General features: G+C 49.6%; 2 protein-coding genes across 5 annotated transcripts; one reads left to right on the forward strand and one right to left on the reverse strand.

Moving 5' to 3' along the window:
- Window positions 1-379: 379 nt before the first annotated feature.
- AP4M1 (adaptor related protein complex 4 subunit mu 1) lies at window positions 380-14,119 on the reverse strand. Of its 3 annotated transcripts, XM_058174705.1 has the most exons (15): window positions 13,887-13,944; window positions 13,705-13,790; window positions 13,514-13,623; window positions 13,346-13,442; window positions 13,144-13,254; window positions 9,188-9,268; window positions 8,526-8,588; window positions 8,362-8,428; window positions 6,645-6,698; window positions 6,122-6,228; window positions 1,366-1,457; window positions 1,224-1,268; window positions 1,092-1,142; window positions 869-986; window positions 380-718 (listed from the first exon to the last, which is right to left on the reverse strand). In XM_058174705.1, the coding sequence occupies exons 1-15, from the start codon at window positions 13,942-13,944 to the stop codon at window positions 518-520; spliced, it is 1,341 nt and encodes a 446-aa protein (XP_058030688.1). In that variant the 3' UTR covers window positions 380-517. The 3 variants fall into 3 exon arrangements, with proteins under 3 accessions (XP_058030688.1, XP_058030687.1, XP_058030689.1); XM_058174704.1 differs by lacking the exon at window positions 13,346-13,442 and having other exon boundaries at window positions 13,887-14,119; XM_058174706.1 differs by lacking the exons at window positions 13,346-13,442; window positions 13,514-13,623.
- Window positions 14,092-20,961, forward strand: MCM7 (minichromosome maintenance complex component 7). 2 transcript variants are annotated; one of them, XM_058174701.1, is made up of 15 exons: window positions 14,092-14,175; window positions 14,278-14,351; window positions 14,447-14,611; window positions 14,707-14,834; window positions 14,951-15,131; window positions 15,212-15,349; window positions 15,659-15,808; window positions 15,903-16,017; window positions 17,671-17,802; window positions 17,971-18,054; window positions 18,427-18,820; window positions 18,946-19,029; window positions 19,147-19,315; window positions 20,486-20,595; window positions 20,690-20,961. In XM_058174701.1, the coding sequence occupies exons 1-15, from the start codon at window positions 14,139-14,141 to the stop codon at window positions 20,895-20,897; spliced, it is 2,169 nt and encodes a 722-aa protein (XP_058030684.1). In that variant the 5' UTR covers window positions 14,092-14,138; the 3' UTR covers window positions 20,898-20,961. The 2 variants fall into 2 exon arrangements, with proteins under 2 accessions (XP_058030684.1, XP_058030685.1); XM_058174702.1 differs by lacking the exon at window positions 17,971-18,054.
- The last annotated feature ends 654 nt before the right edge of the window (window positions 20,962-21,615 follow it).

A 21,615-nucleotide genomic window follows, 5' to 3' on the forward strand; every position in this document is an offset into this window, starting at 1 on the left:
ACTGCATAAATCTCTCTGAAAAGTGGGTGATGGGATCTTTTTCCAAGAGTAACTTTGCTAGGTCAAGGCGATTCTTATTTGTTTGCAGTAAAAGGCCAGCACTTTGTGTGGTGGAGAGGCTGCTTTCCAGCACTGGTGGTTAAGGGGGACTTTGGGTGCTGCCACCCAGAGCATTCCTGAGGCCTTCTCAGAGCCTCGAATTTAGTGACAAAGGCTCTTATTGGTCTCCTTCCTTCCCTGCAGGTTTCCTGAAGCTCTTCTTTCGCAGAAGACTCCCTTACAAGGGTGGACGGATGTGGGGGAGGAAGAGGGCTGTACATTCCCAGAGAAGAACGTTTGGGGCAGATTCCCTGCCAAGTATCATCTTTTGTGCCTCATTTTGCTCTTGCTTGCTTCCTTGATTTGCACTCTGTTTAATGGGGGTCACGCAGGATGCTCCCTGGTTTCATGGCTTTGACTGTTTACACTTACTAGTTAAAAAATAAAGCTGTTTAATTTGGAATAACAAGGAGGCAGCCTATCCTGCATTGAGTCGTATCACATAGGACTCGCTGTGAGTCACATACCTCACCCACCGGTGAGGGAGAGTAGGCTCTGGCCCTTTGAAGCGCAGGAAGCGGATCTGCAGCCCAGAGCAGGTGTGGGCTGGCATCTCAAAAGACAGGTTGACGGGGCCGAGCTCTCGTAGTCCTGCCTGGGTGAGCCCTGGAACCTCCAGCTGCCGAAGGAGAGATTGGATGGTCTCAGGGCAAGGAGGGGGTGCCCAGCCCCTCATCTTCCCACCAAGGAAGCCTCAAAATCGTGGCTGCACGGCACCTCCTTCCTCCACGGGGCAGGCTTGTGTCGCGTAAACCCAACCGCTCTTTACCTTAAACATGGCAGAAAGTTGGGAACCACCTTGCATTCGGGGGACAATCCACTCAATAGACTTGGTGGTAGGCTGCAAGATGGCCGTCTGTTCAGGACTGCTCAACTCCTGAGAAAAGCTGTAAAGGAAGACCGGAAGATCCAGCAGAGTCCCTGGGCTGGGCAGCGAGAGACGCCCCTTCTCCCTATCCCCTTGCAGAAAGGCAGGCCAATGGCTAACTCACGTCAGTGTAGTTTTGGGCACAGGCAGATGGATGTGAAGGTTAACAGCATGGCTATAAAAAATCAGAAGGTTAAGCTGAGGAAAAGAGGCTCAAGCCTGCTCCCTACTCAGAAGGCAATAAAGGGATTCTCACCTTTTGGGAAATAAGTCACAGCGAAGCTTGAGATAAATTTGCACCCTGCCAAGGAAAAAAAAAGATGGGTATGTGTGATGAGCCCACACCGGCATGGCATTTTGAAAAGAAGCTGTGCAGACGAGAGCATGCTGCCACTCACCGGCCACAGGAGCCGTGCTTAATGGTGGGAAACAGGTGGAAGGGCAGGGCTGCAGGGATGTCATCAGCCAGCTGGTATTGCATCAGAGTCAGCTGCTCAAAAAAGAATTTTGCAGATGAGGCTTTCTGAGCAGATATTAAGGATAAATCCACTTAAGGTAATTTAAACAGATCCCAAGGAATGAAAAAGCAGGACTATTGTCTGTGGGGATTCTCAGTCATCCAGGTCATGGTTGTCCCAAAGGTGCTTTTCCAAGAGGCAACTGGACTTTCTGGTTTTTCTCTGAAGATGTTTCACTTCTCATCCAAAAAGCTTGTTGGATGAGAAGAGAAACATCTTCAGAGAAAAACCAGAAAGTCCAGTTGCCTCTTGGAAAAGCAGCTTTAGAATAAGCACAACTATTATTTGAATTTTAACAGCTATCCAGCACATGTTGTTTCAACACTAAAACCACAACTAGTAAATCTTGAGAAACAGAACACAGAAGAGTTAATGCAGCCCTGGATTGCATGGAAAGCAAAACTATAAAGATACCTGTGAAACCCCAATTCTAAGTGATGGAATACAAGCTGGTCTTAACATTTGTAGATTTAGGTTTCATGGGGTGGTTGCAAAAATGGGATTAAAATTTTTGCTGCTGTTTCTGCATTTACCGTGGGAGATGGTAAAGCGCTTGTGTTCAGTCTTGCAGTCTCATCCCAGCAGGCTGGCCAACGGACCTCAGGAGCACAGAAAACCTCTGGGCCCAGTTGGACAATAGAACAGATTTTTGTAGATTTCACATTTTTGCGGGAGATGTTGACACAACCCCAGTGGATACGGAGAGCTAACTGCATAGTATGTATGATTCTGAGCACTCCATTTCCAAAAGCCTATTGCCAGGTAGGAGACAGCTCAGATGACACCAAGGAAGACAAACCTAGGGACTTGGAGGCCGCCTGAAGGAGCCTGGGACACACAGTCTAGGGGAAAAGGCAGGGGAGGTCGGTGTATAGAGAGAAGCCACGTGCAGGGTCAAGAACTACCTTCTAGAAATTAGGGCCAGAAAAAAACTAGATGAGTTAGCTATTTATATTCAAACAAAATATAAGTAGTAGGTGACTTATCTTTTGTTCCATATATAAGAGGAGATGATCTGTACAGGAGCGAGTCTTATCTATAGAGATTTCATTGGTCTTCCTATACCAGGGATCTGTAACCTTAAACACTCAAAGAGCCATTTGGACCTGTTTCTCACAGAAAACACCGGGAGCCACAAAACCTGGGTGAGCGTGGCCAATTCAACATCACTCTCACCCAGTCACATGACACCCGCCCCCCCAGCCATGCCTACCCAGGTTTTGTGAATCCTGGTGTTTTCTGTGGGAAATGGGTCTCTCGCCTCTCCATTTCTTTCTTTCTACCCTTTCTCTCATTTTTTCCCCTCTTTCCCCTCTCTCATTCTTTCCCTCCAGCTGTCTCATTTCTCTCTCCCTTCTCTCATTTGTTTCTTTCCTCTCAAGGAGCTGCTGATTCAGTTCTATAGAGGAATTATTGAGTCTGTCACTTGCACCTCTATAACTGTCTGGTTCGGTTCTGCAACCCAACAAGAAAGACACAGACTTCAGAGGATAATTAGAACTGCAGAAAAAATAATTGCTACCAACCTGCCTTCCATTGAGGACCTGTATACTGCACGAATTAAGAAGAGGGCCATGAAAATATTTACAGACCCCTCGCATCCTGGACATAAACTGTTTCAGCTACTACCCTCAAAACGACGCTATAGAGCACTGCACACCAGAACAACTAGACACAAGAACAGTTTTTTCCCGAAGGCCATCACTCTGCTAAACAAATAATTCCATCAACACTGTCAGACTATTTACTGAATCTGCACTACTATTAATCATTTCATAGTTCCCATCACCAATCTCTTTCCACTTATGACTGTATGACTATAACTTGTTGCTGGCAATCCTTATGATGTATATTGATATATTGACCATCAATTGTGTTGTAAATGTTGTACCTTGATGAACGTATCTTTTCTTTTATGTACACTGAGAGCATATGCACCAAGACAAATTCCTTGTGTGTCCAATCACACTTGGCCAATAAAAATTCTATTCTATTCTATTCCCTTCATTTTCTCATTTCTCTTTTTTTCTCCTTTTCTCTCCATCAGATGCAGGGAGGGAAGAGCTACAACTCTCCTGCGCAGCACAGCCAGCTACACACCTGAGCACGCAGTGGCGGCAGCGGGAGGAGTTGCCACCGCTGCTGCTCTGATCCCGGCCCATGAGGGTATCCCGCTCTTCCCTGCCTGCATCTGGCTGTGGCGGCTGCTCCTCCACATTCCCATTCTTACTGAGCTGACATGAAGGGGACCGCTGCTGGCACTGAGCTGCCCACAAAGGATGCAGAATCTCAAAAAGCCGGTTGTGGGCAGTGCAGAGACAATGCTAGGGGCGCTTCAGCTGTGTGGCTCTGCGGAGAGGCTTGTACTTTCTTGGATCAGAGAGCAGGTCACGCGAAGGGGTCGGGCCAGTGTCTCAGGGTGAAGAGCAAGTCACATGATTGGGTTGGCAGAGAGCTGCAGGAGAGGGGTCAAAGAGCCACATGCAACTCTGGAGCCACGGGTTGCCAATACCCATCCTATACTCTGAGGAGTGTAAAGACCAGCCCTTCCAACTTCAAAACACTCATTTCTCCAAGGCTCAGCTTACAATATAGGATCCCTTTCTGTGTGTTGCATTTCACCACTCAGGAGAACAAATCTTTCACCAGACTGACGCAGATGGTGACCTGTGCTATAGGCATTGTTTCAAATTAAAGGCCAGCAAGCAAGAAGGCTCTCCGGTACAAGGAAACTTATCTGAGTTTCCCCTACTCCAGTATAGAAAGTTGGACTAGAAATTCTGTCTGTCAGTTATGTTGGTCCTCAGACCTGTGGGGGGGTCTCCAGACAGACTGGGGTATGTGGGGGGGGGGTGAAGGGGAGGGGTTCAGGAGGGGCCTGAGTTTAGAGGCGTTGCATTAAGCAAGTCTGTCACCCAGGTCGTGGCTGTCCCAAAGGTGCTCTTCAAAAGGCAACTGGACTTTCTTTGTTTTTCCTTGAAAACATTTTGCTTCTTATCCAAGAAGTTTCTTCAATTCTGACTGAATGATGGGCAACAGGATTTATATTCTTTGCAGGTCACATTAAGATTGAACATTCCTCTTAACAGAGGGGGAGGGATACGGCCATCCCTGCATATCGTCTGTCTACAACACAAGTCCTATCAGCAGCCCCAAGAAGGTTCCACACCCATAGGCACTTTGGTTCAGGTGACCTGAGGGTGCCCATAAATCCCCAAGTGGCCTCAATAACTCTCAGAAGGCTAAGGACCGTCCTAATGACCAGGTGGCTGCAAGGAATATAAATCCTTCCATTCCCCACCAGTCAGTCAGAACTGAAGAAGCTTCTTGGATGAGAAGCGAAACATCTTCAAGAAAAAAACAGTCCAGTTGTGTGTCTTCAGTGTTCTCTGTGCTTGGCTGTTTTTATTACCCAAACTAGGTAGCATCATCAGTGCTGATGGTGTTACCTAGTTTGGGTAATGAAACACCTGCAAGAAAACCACCAAGCACAGGGAACTCCAAGGATCTCTCATTTCAACTATGAGCTACACAATAGTCTCCTTTATAAGTCCAGTTGCCTTTTGAAAAGCATCTTTGGGACTGCAGCAAGTGGCTCAGACTGGATCTCCCCCAGAATCCTTAGTGCCATATCTTGGTATCCCCAGGGGAATGTGGTCATTGTGGCGAGATTCTTGTGACATGGTTAAGCAAGCTCTTCACGGGTGGTTCTGGTTGCTTTTGCCTCAGAGCCAGTCCCTGGGGCAGGCCCCTTGCTAACAGCCCCCACTTGATCTCCTGTACTGATCTCAACAGTGGCCTGAGAATAATAATATTCCTTTCTCAAAAGCACTTCCTTAGCTATTTTAACTAATTTTAAGTGTTTAATCATCCTTGCTTCCTTCTAAATTTTTAATTTTTATATATTTTTTATATTTTAGCATTGTACGCAACCTGGAGTCCCTCTCAGAGAGATGGGTGGTTCAAAAATGTGATAAATTTCTTTAAACCACTTGTTGGTTTTTGTTTTCCAGATCAAACCTTTTAGGCACCACAAGAAAACACATAAGCAGAGGATTGGAACTCAAGTTCCGGCTTACCTCCCAAGCGCCAAAACAGTCAGGATGGGTGACTAGTGGATTATTGGCTGAACTGTTACAGGGTTGCAACGAAAGTCAATGCTGGGTTGTAAAACTACAAACAGCTGAACAACTGCCAGCTGCTTCAGCCAGCAAGGCTAAGGATGAGGAACATCTGGAAGGATATCGGTGTACCCATCTGGAGTTGGCCCATGAGACACAACCCAACAAAATGCCCAGTAGATATCTTTACCCAGCCACATCAGAAATGCTCAGGATTAACTCATGATAATGTCTACTCTTCCAACCATGCAAACCCTACCCTGCCTTTACCTCCCCTTGAAATGTATTTGAATAAGACAGTACCTTAAAACCAAGGACCATGCTACAGTAACAACAGCCAGCCAATCAAACAATTCAAAGTCAGACCATGACTCAGAAGTAGCAGAACAAACAATATTCACATTAATTTACATCACATAAAAAGGTATTTAAAGACCAGTGCTCTGACAGAGGAGCACAATTCAAAGCAAACGTTTGCAACCAAATGAGCGAGCTCAGACCAACAGCCCAATTACCTCCCCTTGGCTGGGACTGACACGGAGGATGCGGCTGCACTCAAATTCATCCAGTTTAACAGAACTGTGGAAGGAACACTCGTCCACGCGGACAGCTGTGCCATAACCTGGGGACAAAAGAGCAATTGAGGTGGCTGCAAGGCCCCTTTGGGTAAGGTGGCTAATCAGCCAGCTGTCCAATCAGCTGGGGGAGGCTCCTCAGGAGCAGGAGCAGCAGTGTTATGACTGGATGCCCCACCCAAAGAGGTAGCCTGACTGGCGGGGGAGGGGGCAGGAGGTAGGCAATGCCGCCACCACAGCTGCAAGGGAGAGCAAGGGAGAATGGGCAACAGCTCCCAGGAGGGGAGCCTCCTTTTGCAGCCCATTGCAAGGTTTCATCTCATGGAGGTGCTGCTGCCACCACCTTGGGAAGGTTAGTTTCACCTAACATAGTCAGCACCCTTCGGGGTCAAGATTCACCCTGATGCTGATGAGGGAATAACTTGTGTCATTGCAATCTGGTCACAACAAAGGGGGTACACACCTCGGAGCTCCGTCTTGCCCACACAGAACTCCTCCGGCAGGCCAATCCGCATCTCTGCAAAGGGAAACCATAACCTGATGAACTCTGCCACCCTTTGGGCTTCCTCCTCGTCCCAGGTCTTACTCCAAGCCCCTCCTTGCCAGGTGGCATGCTAGAGACCAGTGCAAGGCCCTAATTTGGGCAACGCAGGGAGGGGGGGGCCTGTATGCTGGCCACCTATGTTGCTCCCCATCTTTCTCAAGAATGCCCCCAAAGATTAGGAAGGGGATCTAGGTCTCTGTGCCTGCATCTGATTTGCCTCCCCCCCCTTTAAAAGCAATAACTAGAAGGCATTAGCTATATAGACAAGCTGGGTTTTTTTCTATTTATCCTCACAAGCTGCGAGGTAACAAACTCCTGCTATAAACCCAATCTCTCTCTTTTCTCTTGATTATATTATTGAAAGTAATAAAAAAACGAAGCTGTCGAAGTGCTATCCCGGTGCCTGGAAGCCGTACGGGTCTGGATAGGGAGAAACAGACTCAAGCTCAATCCCTCCAAGACGGAGTGGCTGTGGATGCCGGCACCCCGGTACAGTCAGCTGCAACCGCAGCTGACTGTTGGGGGCGAGTTATTGGCCCCAAGGGAGGGGGTACGCAACTTGGGTGTCCTCCTGGATGGACGGCTGTCTTTTGATGAACACCTGGCGGCCGTCTCCAGGAGGGCCTTCTACCAAGTACGCTTGGTTCGCCAGTTGCGTCCCTTCCTTGACCGGGATGCCTTATGCACGGTCACTCATGCTCTGGTCACTTCTCGTTTGGATTATTGCAATGCTCTCTACATGGGGCTGCCTTTGAGGTGCACCCGGAGGCTGCAGCTAGTCCAGAATGCAGCAGCGCGAGTAGTAACGGGAGCCACTCGTTGCTCCCACGTACCACTGCTACGCAGTCTGCACTGGCTTCCTGTAGTCTTTCGGGTGCGCTTCAAGATTTTGGTTATCACCTTTAAAGCGCTCCATGGCTTAGGACCCGGGTACCTACGGGACCGCCTGCTGTTACCTTATGCCTCCCACCGACCCGTACGCTCACACAGAGAGGGTCTTCTCAGGGTGCCATCCGCCAAACAATGTCGGCTGGCGGCCCCCAGGGGCAGGGCCTTCTGTTGGAGCTCCTACACTCTGGAACGAACTTCCCCCTGGCCTACACCAAGTGCCTGATCTTCGGACCTTTCGCCGTGAGCTAAAAACACACTTATTTATTCAAGCGGGACTGTCTTAATAGTTTAAAATTTTAATTGGGGTTTTAATTGGGGTTTTATTATTATTTTAGGGTTTTTAAATTTTAAATTTTTATATGTCGGCCATTTTGTAATATGCTTTGTTTTAAATTTTTTGTTTTAATTGTATATACATTGGGTTTTTATCTTTTGGCTGTACACCGCCCTGAGTCCTTCGGGAGAAGGGCGGTATAAAAATCTAAACAAACAAATAAATAAATAAATAAATAAATAAAGTACTGGATTTTCATTAATAAATTCCAAATGTAATCATCCTGGTCTTTTCCCTGTGTACACTCTCTTCAATATCCGATCTACAAATTCTGAACCTGCTGCCAATATCGTGGAAGCATTCCAGTGCTTCCTTCTGCACTTCCTGATACACCACAGAGGACCCAAAGCAACTATGATTTGCGCTGGGCCTCCAGAAGGCAGCACATACATATGAGCGGCCTCCACCCACCGGAGCAACCGGGAAAGAAGCTCTTGAGCCGTATTTCTCCTTGGATGTCAGTTTTCATGGGAGTGCCCTAGAAAAGGAAAAGACAAGCATCTCAACCTCTCTGTCCTGAATAGGACCTCGAATTTTAAAGGAAACCAGGTACTCTCCGGCACTTTCTGACTCACATTGGCAGCAATGATGACTGTGAGTCGTTCCACTACATCCAGGAAAACTTCAGGCTGTGAAACCTGGGGACAGAGAAAGGCACCGTCCCAATAATTCTCCAAGCCATGGCAGCAACCCTCTTGCGTTTAGGGACCCAAGGCCAGGCTGCCACCGCCACCATTTCCAGCGGACTCGTTGCCTGCCCACATGAGGCAAATGATGAGGCGACCATCACCAGAATTACTGCTCAAGGATGTGTTGATCCAACAGTGGGTAAATCAATTTCTGGGACCTTGGGTCAGATGATTTTGGGTGGTGGGCTCTAAACCAATTGCATAGATCACAGTCTCTCATCGAGATCTGATGATGGACCAGGATGGAGTCATCCTTTTCTGAAGAACTTAGGATTCTGTGAAGTGTTTATAGGGCAAGGGTCACATTCGGCATTGTTGGGACATCCAAGATGAGGCAAAGATGCCTCCAAATTAGTTTTAAAATAAATACATTCACGTACCCCTTTCCACCCTTTTTGTGGGCCTTTGGAGACTTGGGTTCAACTTGTTCTCTTCCACCCTAACCCATCACACAGATTGACCAGGGCCTCCTTCAGTCAACCACTTTGGAGGCTTCACGGGGCTGACCAGACTGGGAACTAAAAGATCAAGGGTGGAGTAGATTTTACCTGCTCTCCTCGAAGTGACAGGATTGGACGAGCAGCTGCACAACTGGGTGCCACTCTGCTCTGTTGTGTATCTGCCCCAAACTGCAACAGTATAAAACAATAGAAATATGTGGTGATGAGACAGAAGAAATATTAAGAATGGGGGCAGTATACAAATAATATCTAAAGTTGATAGGGCCAAGCGTATTGAATTTAGAATGGGACTTCCCTGGATTGTTATCATAGAATGAAAACTAATCTGTTTCTTTAAATGGTACTATGAAATAAACTAGAAAAACCGTACTGTATACTGTGTACTCAGCACCTCAGAGATGGGCTTTGAGAAGAAAAAGAATTACAGGTAGTCCTCGACGTAGAACAGCTTATTTAATGACTGGTCAAACTTAAAACTGCACTGAGAAAAGTGACTTATGACCGCAACTTCATAGCATCCCCATCCCCATGGTCACTTGATCAAGATTCAGAAGCTTGGCAACTGACACATTTATGAAGGTTGCTGAATCCCAGGGGTCACGTGATTACCTTTTCCAACCTTCTGACAAGCAAAGCTAGAGTCACTTAACAAGCAGGTAACTGGTTCACTTAACACTGTAGCAAGAAAGTTTGTAAAATGGGGCAGAATTCACTTATCAAATGTCTCACTTGGCAACAGAAATTTTGGGTCAATTGTGGTTATAAGTGGAAGACTACCTGTAACAGGAAACCTGAGAAGGCAACTTAAGAATCCAATGTGTTCTGAAGCAGCCACACCTTTCATCTACCTGAGTCACCAAAACAGCTACCAATCTAAAATTGTATAAATCACTCATAATAAAAGGAGCGTAATTAATTAGAATACCTCAAATGGCTTGACTGAAGAATCTGCTCACTTCCTTACTGAGAGCAGGAAAACATGACTACTAAGGAAGTTCATTTCCACAGCTTAGGATCAATGAACAAGATAAGATCAGGTCCAACCTCTGCCTTCCATGGGAAAGTATGAAAACAGTGCAAGTGCCTTGACCGGCATGTTTACGGAGTCTGAAATAACTCAAAAAGGTTGGCTGACAAGGTGGAACCCTTTTTCACATCTAGTCACGTGAAAAAGTACACACATCCTTCTGAGTTCTATTATTTTACGTATTGGGACATACTCAAAACCGTAGAAATGGTGGTAGACTTTAGGAGAAACCCTTCCATACTTCCACCTCTCACAATACTTGACAACACAGTATCAACAGCAGAAACCTTCAAATTTCTAGGTTCTATCATATCGCAAGATCTCAAATGGACAGCTAATATCAAAAACATCATTAAAAAAGGACAACAAAGAATGTTCTTTCTGCGCCAACTCAGTAAGCTCAAACTGCCCAAGGAGCTGCTGATCCAATTCTACAGAGGAATTATTGAGTCTGTCATTTGCACCTCTATAACTGTCTGGTTCGGTTCTGCAACCCAACAAGAAAAACACAGACTTCAGAGGATAATTAGAACTGCAAAAAAAACAATTGCTACCAACCTCCTTCCATTGAGGACCTGTATACTGCACGAATCAAGAAGAGGGCCGTGAAAATATTTACAGACCTCTCGCATCCTGGACATAAACTGTTTCAACTCCTACCCTCAAAACGACGCTATAGAGCACTGCACACCAGAACAACTAGACACAAGAACAGTTTTTTCCCGAAGGCCATCACTCTGCTAAACAAATAATTCCCTCAACACTGTCAGACTATTTACTGAATCTGCACTACTATTAATCGTTTCATAGTTCCCATCACCAATCTCTTTCCACTTATGACTGTATGACTATAACTTGTTGCTGGCAATCCTTATGATTTATATTGATATATTGACCATCAATTGTGTTGTAAATGTCGTACCTTGATGAATGTATCTTTTCTTTTATGTACACTGAGAGCATATGCACCAAGACAAATTCCTTGTGTGTCCAATCACACTTGGCCAATAAATTCTATTCTATTCTAGTAAAAGTTGTCTGTTATAGCAGTTCTTAGAAGTACATAAATGCAACCTCAGATGAAGAACACATATTACACCAGTGGTAGTCAACCTGATCCCTACTGCCCACTAGTAGGCGTTCCAGCTTTCATGGTGGGCGGTAGGGGTTTTGTCCGATACTGAAGCACTTTCCTTTTTTTTAAATTTAATTGACTTTTTTTTAAATTTTCATAGCATTATTTAAAAACATTTTCACTAGGTTTTCATAAAATTCCCCGTGACAATTTAAATTTCTGAAAATATACTATTTGTATCACCTGCGAATAAGTTTAGTTCACGTTACGTAAGTGAAACTAAATGGTGCTATAGTGCGACCGCAAACAAAAGAGCCTTGTCCCAGAATAGCTCGCGCATCTCCCCACACACCACGCAGCTGTAACAGACAAGCAGAGCTGGTAGCCGGTGCGCCCCCCCCCCCCCAACCTCAATCTACGATGTGCAAGAGGCATGCGCAGATGACGATACACTTTATAAATCACCATTACTGTGGAACCAGTGGACTGTTAGAAAATTTTACTACTAACAGATACAAAACTGGGCGGTAGGTATAAAAAGGTTGACTACCCCTGTATTACACCATGTCATTATTTATTATACAAAAAGAAAGCCAAAATGCAGAAGCCATACGTGGAAAAACTACATGCACCTTATGATCCAATAGTTTGTAGAACCACCTTTACCAGCAATAATTTAAAGTAATCATTTTCACCTCAATTCTTTTGCAGTCATTTTGTTACAGATTTGCTGGTGTGCTTGGGATTGTTGTCCTTTCGCATGACCCAATGTCAGCCAAGCTTTAGCTACTGGAGAGACATTTGACTCTAGACTACTTAATGACTACAAGGTGCTCAGGTCCTGTGGCTGCAAAACAAGGCCAAATCAGCAGCCCTCCACCACTCTGTTAGACAGCATGATATGTTCATGCCGATATGGTTTTTGCCAAATGTGGCACTGTGCATTATGGCCAAATATCTTCACTTTGATCTGGTCTGTTGAAAGGACAGTGTTCCAGAAGTCTTGTGATCAGTTCAGATGCACCTTTGCAAATCTAAGCTGTGCTGCCATGTTGTTTCCAGAAAGAGGCTTTCTCCTGGCAATGCTTCCAAACAAACCATATCTGTCCAGTCTTTTTCTAATTGTACTGTCATGAACATCAACATTTAACATGCTAATTGCGGGTTGTAGAGTAACTTTTGGATTTTTTGCAAGTTCTCTGATTACACGGTCTGACTTTGGGGTGAACTTCCTGGGACATCCACTCCAGGGAAGATTGGCAACTATCTTGAATGTTTTCCACTTGAGAATAATGTTCCTCACTGTAGAATGATGAACTTCAAATTGTTCGGAAATGGCCTTATAACCCTACCCAGATTGATGGGCAGCCAGAATTGCTTTTCTGAGATCATTGCTGATGTCTTTCCTCTTTGGCACTGTGTTTAACAGACCTCAATGCTGGAGATCAGCAAACTCCTAAAACTTTGGTTTTTATAGATAAGTGACTCTGGCTGATGATCAGCCAATCAAGGCATTTGGTTAGCAGCTAACTTAGCCTCTTTAATATACCTATGGAAGAAGTACATGGCTTCTCCATTTTGGCTTTCTTTTTTGTAAAAGATGACATGGTGCAATATGTCATGTTTTGTTCATCCGAGGTTCTATTTGCCTACTTTGAAGAACGGCTAAGGAAGGACCAGGTGATTTTTGCTATGTCTTGGATACGTAAAACCATAGAACTCAAAGAGGGTGTGCTTTCTTTTTTCACATGACCATACCTCTGAGGATGCATGTGCATAAACAGAGGAGGGGCGCTCCAGACACAAGGTCACACAGGCTAAAAGCTAAGGCTGGACTTGCACCCCCAAACGATTTGCTTCCTCCCAGGGAAAATCCTCTGGTTTGAGTGGGAAGCCTCCCTGGACTCCCAGGCAACACCACCACCCCCAGCTCCCACTCACCAAGCCCACCGTGCTGAGGTCAAAGAGGCTGAAGGGCTGGCTGAGCACTGGGTCCATCTGGATGAAGCTCTTCAGGACGTCCGGGGCGGTGGTTTGGATATAACCGTAATCCTAGATGGGGCGGAGGGGAAATTTCGGCAGGGAGGGTCAGCCGCTGGAGGCCAACGCAACGCAGCGCCCCCACCCCCACACGGCGACCCACCAGCAGCTCGTCCAGCACTTCGGAGATGAGGGCGAAGTTGAGGCCGACGGTCTTCTCGTCCAGGCGGCCGCAGTAATCCCGCAGGAGCGCCACCAGCCTGCAAGGGCCGCAGAGGAACTCAGCCTCCGGCCCGTGCCCCGTCCGCCCGCCCGCCCACCGCCCGCCTACCTGCCGAGGAACTCCACGGCCACGAAGGGGGAGGCGTCGGGCCGGAAGGTGCCCACGAAGAAGAGCCCCGCGTGGCGCACGTGGGCGAAGTGGAGCCCCGGGCCGGCCTCCTGCTTGGCGAGACGGGGGCTGTGAGCGGGGAGGCGCGGGGGGGGGCTGGCGGACGGCCCCCCTCCCGCCCTGTCACGTACCATGAAGACCGGCGCTTGGTCGGCGGGCAGCGCCGCGATCCTCCGCGCGAAGGTCTCCACCAGGTCGGCGGTCCCGTCGCCGCGGACTGCGGGGAGCCGGTTAAGGGCCACTCGGTACAGTCGGCCCCAGTCCCCCTCCTCCCGCCACCTCCTCCCCGCGACCCCCACTCCCCGTCGGATACAGTCCTTGTAGAGGAGCCGGTCGCCCTTGGACGACAGCACGAACAGCTGGCGCAACATCTCCCGGAGAGGCCCTCTCGGCACTGTGCGCACGCGCGCTCGCTTCGTCCGTCCGTCCCTCCCCCTCCCCCTCCTCTCTCCGCATCTGGGCATCCTGGAAGGGCGGGCGCGGCGATTGGCCGGGCGGGCGCGGGGGCGGGGCGAGCCTCTTTGGCGCCATTTCTGAGGCGGCGGGAAATCGAGCGGGAGGCGTGATGGCGGGCAAAGGCCGAGACTACACGGAGGAGCGCGGTGAGGGAGGGAAGAAAAGGCGGCCGGAGAGCGGGCGACGGGGGCGGCCTCCCTCACCCCCTCCCCGCCGGCTTGGCTGACCGCTCTCCCCTTTTTCCGCAGCGAGGGCGCAGGCGTTCTTGGAGGGCTTCCAGCGGCAGGGACCGGCCAAGGTTTTCCCCTACCGGGAGCAGCTGGTGAGCGGCGGGGCGGCCGGCGGGGGAGTGGGAGCCGCCGGGGGGCTCCCTCTCTCTCTCATTCCCTCCCTCCCTCACGGGCTGGGTCTCCGCAGGAGCGGTTGGCGCACCGCGAGCAGGCGGCCCTCTACGTGGATTTGGACGACGTGGCCGAGGAGGACCCGGCGCTGCTGGACGCCGCCTGCGAGAACGCCAAGCGCTACGAGCGCCTCTTCGCCGACGCCGTCTGGGAGCTCCTGCCGCGCTTCCGCCGGCGCCAGGTCGAGAGGGGGAAGGGGGTCCGTGGGGAGGAGGGCGGGTCCGGCCTCGATGCCCCCCCACCCCGCTAACCGGGCCTCCCGTCCCCCTTCCGCAGGTGGCGCCACGGGACGCGCTGGACGTCTACCTGGAGCACCGGCTGCTGATGGAGGGGCGGGCGCGGGAGGAGCCCGGGCAGCCCCGCGACCCCCAGAACCGCTTCCCGGCGGAGCTTATGCGCCGATTGTGAGTGGCCGCTTGCCCGGGGGGGGGGGGAAGGGGAGGGCGCCCCTCCGTTGGACTCCGTCGGAGGGGGGTGGAAAGAGGGTGCGAGACTCCCCGTCGCTTGCTTGGTCTGGCAGTGAGCTGTACTTCAAAGCGCCGTCGAGCGCCAAGCCTCGGGTGATCCGGGAAGTGAAGGCGGAGGCCATCGGGAAGCTGGTGACGGTCCGGGGCATCGTCACCCGAGTCTCCGAAGTGAAGCCTCGCATGGTGGTGGCCACCTACAGCTGCGACCAGTGTGGTGCGGAAACCTACCAGCCGGTGAGTGGGGGGCCTGGTGGGATCCCTGGGGTTCCTCCTGCCGGGTCCTCCTCCTCCCCTACTTTGCTCTTTCCCCCCAGATCCAATCCTCCACCTTCATGCCTCTGCTGATGTGCCCCAGCCGGGAGTGCCAAACCAACCGAGCTGGTGGCCGCCTCTACCTGCAGAGCAGAGGGTCCAAATTCATCAGATATCAGGAACTGAAAATACAGGAGCATGTGAGTTTGGAGCGGTTTGATAGTCAGACTGGTTGGGTGGTTTTTCTGGGTTGCTCCTTTCTTTGCTTTTCATTTACCGCGGTGGCAGTGGAAAAGGAAACTCACATAGATAGGAGATGTTGTTCCTAGCGTTTGTCTCACTTGGTTGCGAGTTTTTGTACTGCTGCAGTTCATGCATCCAAGCTGCTGGTGCCTGATGCAGTGGAAGGGGGTGTCTGTGAACCAACCTGTTGCAAAGACTTATGCTGATTAAGCCTTTCGGGGATGGGGACCTTACTGTTTTTGTGGGATTGCCTTTATTGCTTACAGAGTGACCAGGTGCCAGTGGGGAACTTGCCACGCTCCATCAGTGTCAGTGTGCAAGGCGAGAACACGCGTCTAGTGCAGCCAGGTGACCATGTTAGCGTCACTGGCATCTTTCTCCCTGTGCGGCAGACTGGTTTCCGGCAGCTCTTGCAGGTGGGAGTTTGGGTGGGGGTGGGGGTGGGGGTGGGGGTGGGGCAGGAGAGGGGTCCAGACTTCCAAGCTCAGCGTATCACTTGCTGTGCCCCAGGGCCTTCTCTCCGACACGTACTTGGAGGCCCACCACATCATTTGCATGAGCAAGAGTGAGCAGGAGGAGTTGGGAGAAGCAGAACTCACTGAAGAAGAATTGCGGCAGATTACAGGTACAGTTCTTTTCTTTTTTCTTCTTCCCCCTGAGACAAAAAAAGAAAAACCTTTTTTTCTCCCTAAGAAAAAAGTTGTTTGGCTTTCACTTCTATAATTCAAACCATACATAGTGATTGGATGCTGTTTTTTATACTTTCTTGTTAGTTGTATATTCTTCCTTTCAGGAAGAACACATTTCATTACGCGCACATACAACTTTCTGCCGCAGTAACAATTAACTTTGTGAGATTGGTTGGGCTGAGAGAGCCAGTCAGGCCGCTAGCTTCTGTGGCTGACAATGGACTTCCCAGGTCTCCCTGATCATAGCCTAACATCTTGGCTAGCATAGCCCAATACCTAGCTGTACCACATAGCACGTGAGGGAACCTTGTTTCTGCTTTTGATCCTGCTTGAATTACCTCTTGAAGTATATCTACATTTTGTCTCCTGGAGTCTTTGCCTGCTTGGGCATACAGGTAGTCCTGGACTTATGACCACAATTGAGCCTAAAATTTCTGTTGCTAAATGACACAACTGTTAAGTGAGTTTACAGCCTTTCTTGACCCTGTTAATTGAATCACTGTCATTAAGTTGTTAAATGAATCTGGCTTCCCAGTTGACTTTCCTGGTCAGAAAGTGGCAAAGATGGATCATGCAACCACAGGGATACTGTAACGCTCCTGTGAAAAATGGTCATAAGTCCCTTTTTGCAGTGGCGCTGTAACTTTGAACGGTCCCTAAATGAACTTTAAACCAGTCCCTGGTTGTAAATCAAGCACTACCTGCACTGTGAAAGCTAGACATCAAAAGTCGCTCAAAGGACAGGCCTGTGGTCTGCCTATCGACCTTGTGTTGTGTCTGCGCCCCCCTGCCAGAAAGTGAGGGGGAAGGGCCATCAGGACTTACCTCTGGAGCACCGGCTTCCCTGGCTCAGCTCCAGGAGCCAGAGGCAGGCCAGGTGGAGGAGATAACAAGGCCTCCATCCCCTGACTACCACCCACCCACCCCCGACCACGCCTCCAGACCCGGGTGATGGCAACCAGGCCTTGCTAGATCCCATGTTTCGGAGATACGAGAGGTGGCTACAACAAAGGAAGGGGTGGGGCAGGCCTAGAGAGTGCTGAGTCACGGAGCCACACCCCACAGAATATAAAAGCAGCCCTGGCTGCTCTTCTGCTCCGTGACGAGCAAAAATTGAGCTGAACTATTTGACTCGTGGAGAAGTGAGCTGAACTCTGACTTGTGGAGACTTGAGTGAACATTCGGCCTGGATTGCTGACTTCCTGGTTGCCCAGTAACCCTAAGATAAGGGAGACTTTGGCAGGCAGTTGCAGATTCCCTGCCAGGACTGATAGCAGCCGTGAACTCAATTACTGGCTCGTTTAGCCAGCTCGCATGGCTGAGGCCGGGAGGGGACAGAACACCTTGTGTGAATTGCACTGCTAGGAATAGTTGCATCCTGAAGATTTCTAGCCCCTCCTGAGGACTGGGAGCTGTGTGAGCGCCTGGGGCGTTTGCCTTCCCTGGAGTCTGGAGGTGGGGCCCTCATTACTCTGGCACTGCTGAGCTTCTTTGCAAAGCCAGTCCTCTGGAAGAGGAATAAGCTGCCCGTCTCCTTCCTGTGTCAGTGGCTGTGTGCCCCACCACACACAATCTTCTGCTTCTTACAGAGGAGGATTTTTACGACAAGCTGGCAGGGTCCATCGCCCCCGAGATCTATGGCCATGAGGATGTGAAAAAGGCCCTGCTGCTGCTGCTGGTGGGTGGCGTGGACCAGAATCCACGGGGCATGAAGATCCGGGGTAGGTTTTGTGACTAGGAAGCCCACCCTGCTCCACTGTCCTCGGGCACTTTTCCTGTCTTTCCCACCCTTTAGCTTTGTCATCAGTGTTAACATTCACAAAATGTGATGGGGGGAAGGGCTTTCAGGGCTAGGGTCCAACAGCCTGGCCCCTCTGTGCTTTACCTAGGGAATATCAACATTTGCCTCATGGGAGATCCTGGCGTCGCCAAGTCTCAGCTGCTGTCTTATATCACCCGCCTAGCACCACGCAGTGAGTCTATAATGAGAGTGGATCTTCTGGCTGATTGCCAGGGTTGGTAGAGCTGATCAGCTGGTGACTGCAGCACCTGGATGGCTGCCTGCTAGTCACAGATGGTTATTGGGAGCTGTTTAGCGTCTGTCAGTGAGGAAGGGCTACTCTTGGGGACTGGGGAAATTTTGGAGAAAAATGAACCTGGATCACCAAGTACACAGGTATGTCTAGGATCCAGTTGCCTCAAGTGGCCGGCCAGGTCTCTTTGGAAATCCCTGCAGGGGTGGGGGCTAAAAAGAAAGCAGCTTCATTCAGCATTGCAGGAGAGGGAGGAATTGAGGATTCCCTTCCTGGGCGGGGCTGTTGTGGAAACCTGCCCCATCTCTGCAGGTCAATATACCACAGGCCGAGGGTCCTCTGGAGTGGGGCTGACCGCTGCTGTTCTACGTGACCCGCTGACGGGGGAGCTGACCCTGGAAGGGGGAGCCTTGGTGTTGGCTGACCAGGGTGTCTGCTGCATCGATGAATTCGATAAGATGCTGGAGTCTGACCGCACAGCTATCCATGAAGTGATGGAGCAGCAAACCCTTTCCATCGCTAAGGCAGGCATCCTAACCACGCTGAATGCCCGCTGTGCCATCTTGGCAGCTGCTAACCCTGCCTACGGGCGGTATAATCCCAAACGCAGCTTGGAGCAGAATATCCAGCTGCCTGCAGCACTGCTCTCTCGCTTCGACTTACTTTGGCTGATCCAGGATAGGCCTGACCGGGACAACGACCTACGGTGAGAGAAAGGAGGGAGTTGCTAGCCATTTTGGCAACCCTTCCCTCTGTGGGGGGGAGGGGGGGGGAGAAGGGTCTCTCCTCCCCATACCTCTCCTTTGCTAAGAAGGGGTGTATCTCCCACAGTTTGGCCCAGCACATCACTTACGTACACCAGCACAGCCGACAGCCGCCTTGCCAATTCCAGCCGCTTGACATGGGCCTGATGAGGTGAGCAGGGAAAGTTCTTGTGGTCAGATGACTTTGAGGGTGGGGTCCTTAATGGTGAACTGCCTGCCTGGCATTTCCCCAGGCAGGTCAAGTTCGTTCCTCTTGGTTCCTCCACAGGCGATACATCGCCACCTGCAAGCGAAAGCAGCCTGCGGTGCCCGAAGCCCTGGCTGATTATATCACAGCGGCCTATGTGGAGATGCGGAAGGAGGCCCGTGCCAACAAGGATACCACGTACACCTCAGCCCGCACTTTACTGGGGATCCTCCGCTTGGCCACCGCCCTGGTGAGCAACGTGGGGAGAAGGAAGGGCGGGGAGGGTGGCTCTCCATTTCAGAAAAGAGCTTCGGGTGTGTATGGTGGTGGAAGTGATATGGGCAGATGGTCTCAAAGAACACCCATAGTTGGCTAAAACGGTGGTGGTGGTGGTGGTGTAGCCCGGGGGTGTGGGGGGAAGGAGCTGCAAAGTTGCTCTGCTGGGAAAAACAGCGATCCCAAGAATCTGGTGTGAACCGGATGCAAAGGCCCTCCCCACCCTCACCCTGAATATGTGACTTGATATTGTGTGGATGCTTTGGGCTGAACCTGCAGTGGGTTGTGGGGGTTGTAGTCCAAATATATTTGAAAAGCATCAGGTTTCTACTTCTGTCACAAATGAATTCTTATTGGCTGCCAATTGGCTCTGTTGCTGTTCAAGTTTCGGCCTTTGGATGCTTATATTCTGGTGTATGTGTGTGTGTGTGAGATGGCTATTGAGGATTGCACTTTGTACATACAAAGTCTGAGTTTATCCATAACCCTGAAGCCATTTATGTGATTGCTTTGCACCCAAAAGCCCACTGCAAAGAGGATTTGCTCACTTTCACTCCAAGCTTTAGTGGTTGGGCCTGTGTGTGTATTTCATGCCCAAGGGGCGAACAACTTCCGTGGGGTGTCCTGGCTGCTGCTGTTTCATACATCAGATATCAGTTTTCCTTTCCTGCCTGCCTAAATTTTCCTTTCCTGCCTGCCTAAATGCTATTTCCGTTGTATTTAAACTTATAAAGAAGCAGCCAAACCTTTTGAGTCACTTCTTTACTTGTAGAAAATATTTATCTCTGCTACGACAAACTAAGACAAGCCAGAGAATATTGCATGAACTGTTTATATCCATGGAAGGTATGAGTAAAAGCAGTTGCAGGTAATTCCTTGTTCAGCAACCGCTCATTCAGTAACTGAAGACCGTGCTCGATGAGGACTGGTTATTGTGGTTTGCGGCCAGCAAATTCTCCAGCCAGCTATGCAGCATAGCTGGCTGGAGAATTCTGGGAGTTGAAGTCCACAAGTCTTAAAGCTGCCAAGTTTGAAGACCTCTGATCTAGTGCCTTAGTATGACTGATATTTATCTGAACCATCAGAGCCGACTTGGTGAAACTGGACTCTGATCGACAGTGTTCCAATTCCTTCTCTTGCTTAGGCCCGGCTGAGGCGTGTGGACATGGTTGAAAAGGAAGATGTCAACGAAGCAATGCGCCTGATGGAGATGTCTAAAGATTCCCTCTTGGTAGACAGGGGACAACCCAATCGGTGAGGCAGGGGCTTTGTTCTCTAAAATTCCTGGTCATCTGCTGCTTGGAGTGGAGGAGGGCCTCAAGAGCACCCTTTTCTTTTGCTCCCACAGGATGCAACGTCCCTCCGAATTGATTTTTGCAGCCATCCGAGAACTGGTTCCTCCTGGAGGGGCTCACTCTGTCCCGCTGACAGAGGCTGAACAGCACTGCGTGTCCAAGGGTTTCACCCCCGTCCAGTTCCAGGCTGCTCTCAGCGAATATGAGGAACTCAACATCTGGCAGGTGAACCAGAAAAAAACCCGCCTCACTTTTATTTGATCAGTGGCGGCGACAGCTGTGGCTCTTATATTGAAGCTATTCTCAATAAACACGTTAATGAATATTGCATTGTTGTTTTCAATAAATCAACTGCTTTGGGGTGCATCTTTTTTTTAGTGGTGGCCTAGGGAAGATAGCTGTTGCATTTGTTTGGGGTGACAAGTGGTAAACTGATAACTGTGGAGTTCGACGTCAGGAACCTGGAAAAAAAACCTCTGGGGGTAGGGGGAGAACAAAGAGCAAAGCAAAAGCTGTGAGCGGGTGACCCAGCTGAATCAGACCCATTGGGAAATTGTGCACCAAGCGAGGTTAGAATAAGAGTTGGACGGGACCTTGGAGGACTTCTAGTCCAATCCCCTGCTTAAGCAGGAAACCTTATACCACTTCAGACAAATGGTTATCCAATCTCTTAAAAACTTCCAGTGTTGGAGCATTCACAACCTCTGGAGGCAAGTTGTTCCATCGATTAATTGTTCTGTCAGGAAATTTTTCCTTAGTTCCAAGTTGCTTCTCTCCTTGATTAGTTTCCACCCATTGCTTCAAGTCCTGCCCTCAGGTGCTTTGGAGAATAGCTTGACTCCCTCTTTGTGGCAACCCCTCAAATACTGAAACACTGTGATCATGTCACCACTAGTCCTTTTCATTAGACTAGACATACCCAATCCCATTCTTTGTTTTAGCCTCCAGTCCCCTAATCTTTGCACTCTTTCTAGAGTCT

This window comes from Ahaetulla prasina, chromosome 3, assembly GCF_028640845.1.
Source record: "Ahaetulla prasina isolate Xishuangbanna chromosome 3, ASM2864084v1, whole genome shotgun sequence".
In the NCBI taxonomy this organism is placed as follows: domain Eukaryota; kingdom Metazoa; phylum Chordata; class Lepidosauria; order Squamata; family Colubridae; genus Ahaetulla; species Ahaetulla prasina.